The following is a 2,500-nucleotide window of genomic DNA, read 5'->3' on the forward strand; positions in this document are numbered from 1 at the left end:
ACGATTTGTCCCTCCAGACGATTTGTTCGTCCTCTAGTGTGAAAACGTCCATTTCCTTTAATTGTTAACAAATCAAAAATTCTACACAAGGTGTTGGAGTGCATTTATCTGCGACTAAAATGCACCAAAGTGCAGTTATTTTTGCAATAAAGTGAAGAGCAGGAGCTTCTGCGGCACACTCAGTCGTTTTGTGTTTGAGGCCTCAAAACTAAAGGCAATATTAAGTACCAAAAAACTAAAACTTTATTTAAATAATTCAATCTTTTAGCTATATTATGATATATAGTTTGACCCTATACAGCAATACGACAATTTCATTTTTCCGCGGACATCTCATTTTCCTTTACCGAGACCTTAAGTGTTATGTTCATAACATTGCGATTGCGGTACAAACCCTTGTATTATAAAACGTAATTCAGGAAACTCTGACAAAGGAGGACAGAGCCTAATGAGGCTCTTTGTTGTCACAATACGTTGGGGATATTTCACGGTTGCGAGAAGGTATGAATTTTATGTAGTCTAGACCAGCTATAAAGATGTATGGGCGTGACTGACAGAGGATAATAGGCTCATGGATTATCCTGTTGCCCAAGCGCCCTACTGTCATCAAAACACAACGCGATGTCATCAAAACATAACTCAGTATTTGCAAAAAACAACACAATATTTGAACTGAAGGTGACTTTTGTGCGGTAGATTGTTAAGGCGGCTGTTTTGACAAGCAATACTGAAACCTTGGTTAGTATTTCACAGCGGATCATCGTTAATCACTCGGCAACTGTTGAGATTCTGTGAGATTTGAATTCCTTCATGATAAACTGGGTTCCGTGTATAAGACTTTGACATGACCATGATGTTATGGGTGGTCGCAAAAAGGGGTTTCTCTGTATTTTTTACCACATGAGTCAGACATTGCTCGTTGACATCAGAAGTAATGCCAATTTCAGTTTTGCACTGAAATCGATATTGGTGCCTGCTGAGCACCCTCTAAATAGATTTTCACCCACGGATTCGCTTGAAATGATTTACCCTTTGATGTCTTGGGGACGTGAGTACTTTAATACTGGAACTTACTTGATTATATTAATATGCTTTTGGGTCTTACGTGAGCTATTGATATATAAGTGCCAGCTGAGGGCGAGCTAAGATCTTTAAATGCTACTTTCCTGTGAAGCAGTTAGTTAACAAGATGAGAATTGTGCAATCTGCCATAACGGCCTGCGTTGCGCATCATATCTGGTATGTGATTTTGAGTTCTTGTCTAACAGCGAGCGAAATCGTTGTTTCGCCAAGAAATCAAACAGTTAAGGAAGGGGACGATGCCTTCTTCAACTGCACGAAATACGAGACCAATGGCAGCGATATAAGTGGACTCAGATACTCGTGGCGCAGGTGTAATGGTGAAGCTGTGCTGTCTAATACAAGTCGATTGAATCTGAAGAATGTTAGGAGTACCGATGCAGGGTTTTACTCCTGCACTGTGACAAATGTATCAGCAAACTGGAGTGAAGTGGTTAACACAACTTTAATTGTAAAGCGTAAGTACAGCCGTTTACAATATCAAAGTTTATAATGGGATTAAAGTAGGCCACAAATGTGACAAAGGCGCAAATCAACTTGGACTTACTTGATGCATTATCCTGCTTTTATCTGCTCAAACACGCATTAGACGGGGATGAAAGTAGACTTGCGATCGTACTTCAGCTGCCTTGAGGATACCTCTATCGTTGTAAGGTTACAAAGTACGGTACATTAGCTTACAAAGTAAGGTACTTCAACCCCGTCCACATTCAAAGTAGAACTCGGGAATGATTTAGCTTTGAAAAGTCTTCCTATTCCTCTTATTGTTTGTAACTCTTCATCAAATACAAGTTGCAATCTGAAACACCAGGACCCGGCTGTTTAAAAGCCGATTAACGCTAATCCCAGATTAAAAAAACAACCAAGGAGTTTATTTCTCAACTCCCAAATGCTGTGTAACGCTGATATTCGGCAAAAATTTTCATTAGAAGAAGTCAATCTTAAAAAACAAAAATAAGCAAAAGAAACTTTCACCAAAAAGTTGAAAACATAATGCAATTTTGACGCTAGTCCTGGATTAAGTTAATCGGCTTTCGAACAACCGGGCTCAGGAGAAAAAGGACCGTGAAGCGTCGAAAAGACTGAGTGATAAAAGCCGGCTTCGTTAGCTTTAGTCAGTGCAAAAAATAGTTCTGCAAGATAAAAATATGTATAATAAGCTGTTTTAGAAATATTACTATGTGATATACCTGGGGCAAGCAGTTAATTGCATTGTTTGTCTTTCACAAATATGATCACCAGACAGCCTTTGCAGAATTACGTTTTCCAAACGCCCAAATCGAAACTCATTAACCACTTTTTGTTCGCCGTACTGTTTTTTTCTTTTTTTTCGGACGACCCAAGCACAAACGGAATATGATTTGTGTCTGGTTAAAAGTTGAAAATTTTGATCGAGTTAAGATACCAGCTCTTGGTTATC

General features: G+C 38.9%; 1 protein-coding gene across 3 annotated transcripts in view; it reads left to right on the top strand.

The window, feature by feature from the left end:
- Window positions 1-805: 805 nt before the first annotated feature.
- LOC137983359 (proto-oncogene tyrosine-protein kinase receptor Ret-like) overlaps window positions 806-2,500 on the top strand; it is a 32,468-nt gene continuing 30,773 nt past the window's right edge. Inside the window, exons 1-2 of one of the 3 annotated variants that reach the window (XM_068830565.1) lie at window positions 806-1,048; window positions 1,269-1,538. In XM_068830565.1, the coding sequence (XP_068686666.1) occupies window positions 859-1,048; window positions 1,269-1,538 (460 nt within the window). In that variant the 5' untranslated portion in view covers window positions 806-858. The other 2 variants (XM_068830566.1, XM_068830567.1) reach the window with 2 other exon arrangements.

The sequence above is a fragment of the Montipora foliosa genome, chromosome 13 (assembly GCF_036669935.1).
Source record: "Montipora foliosa isolate CH-2021 chromosome 13, ASM3666993v2, whole genome shotgun sequence".
Lineage (NCBI taxonomy): Eukaryota > Metazoa > Cnidaria > Anthozoa > Scleractinia > Acroporidae > Montipora > Montipora foliosa.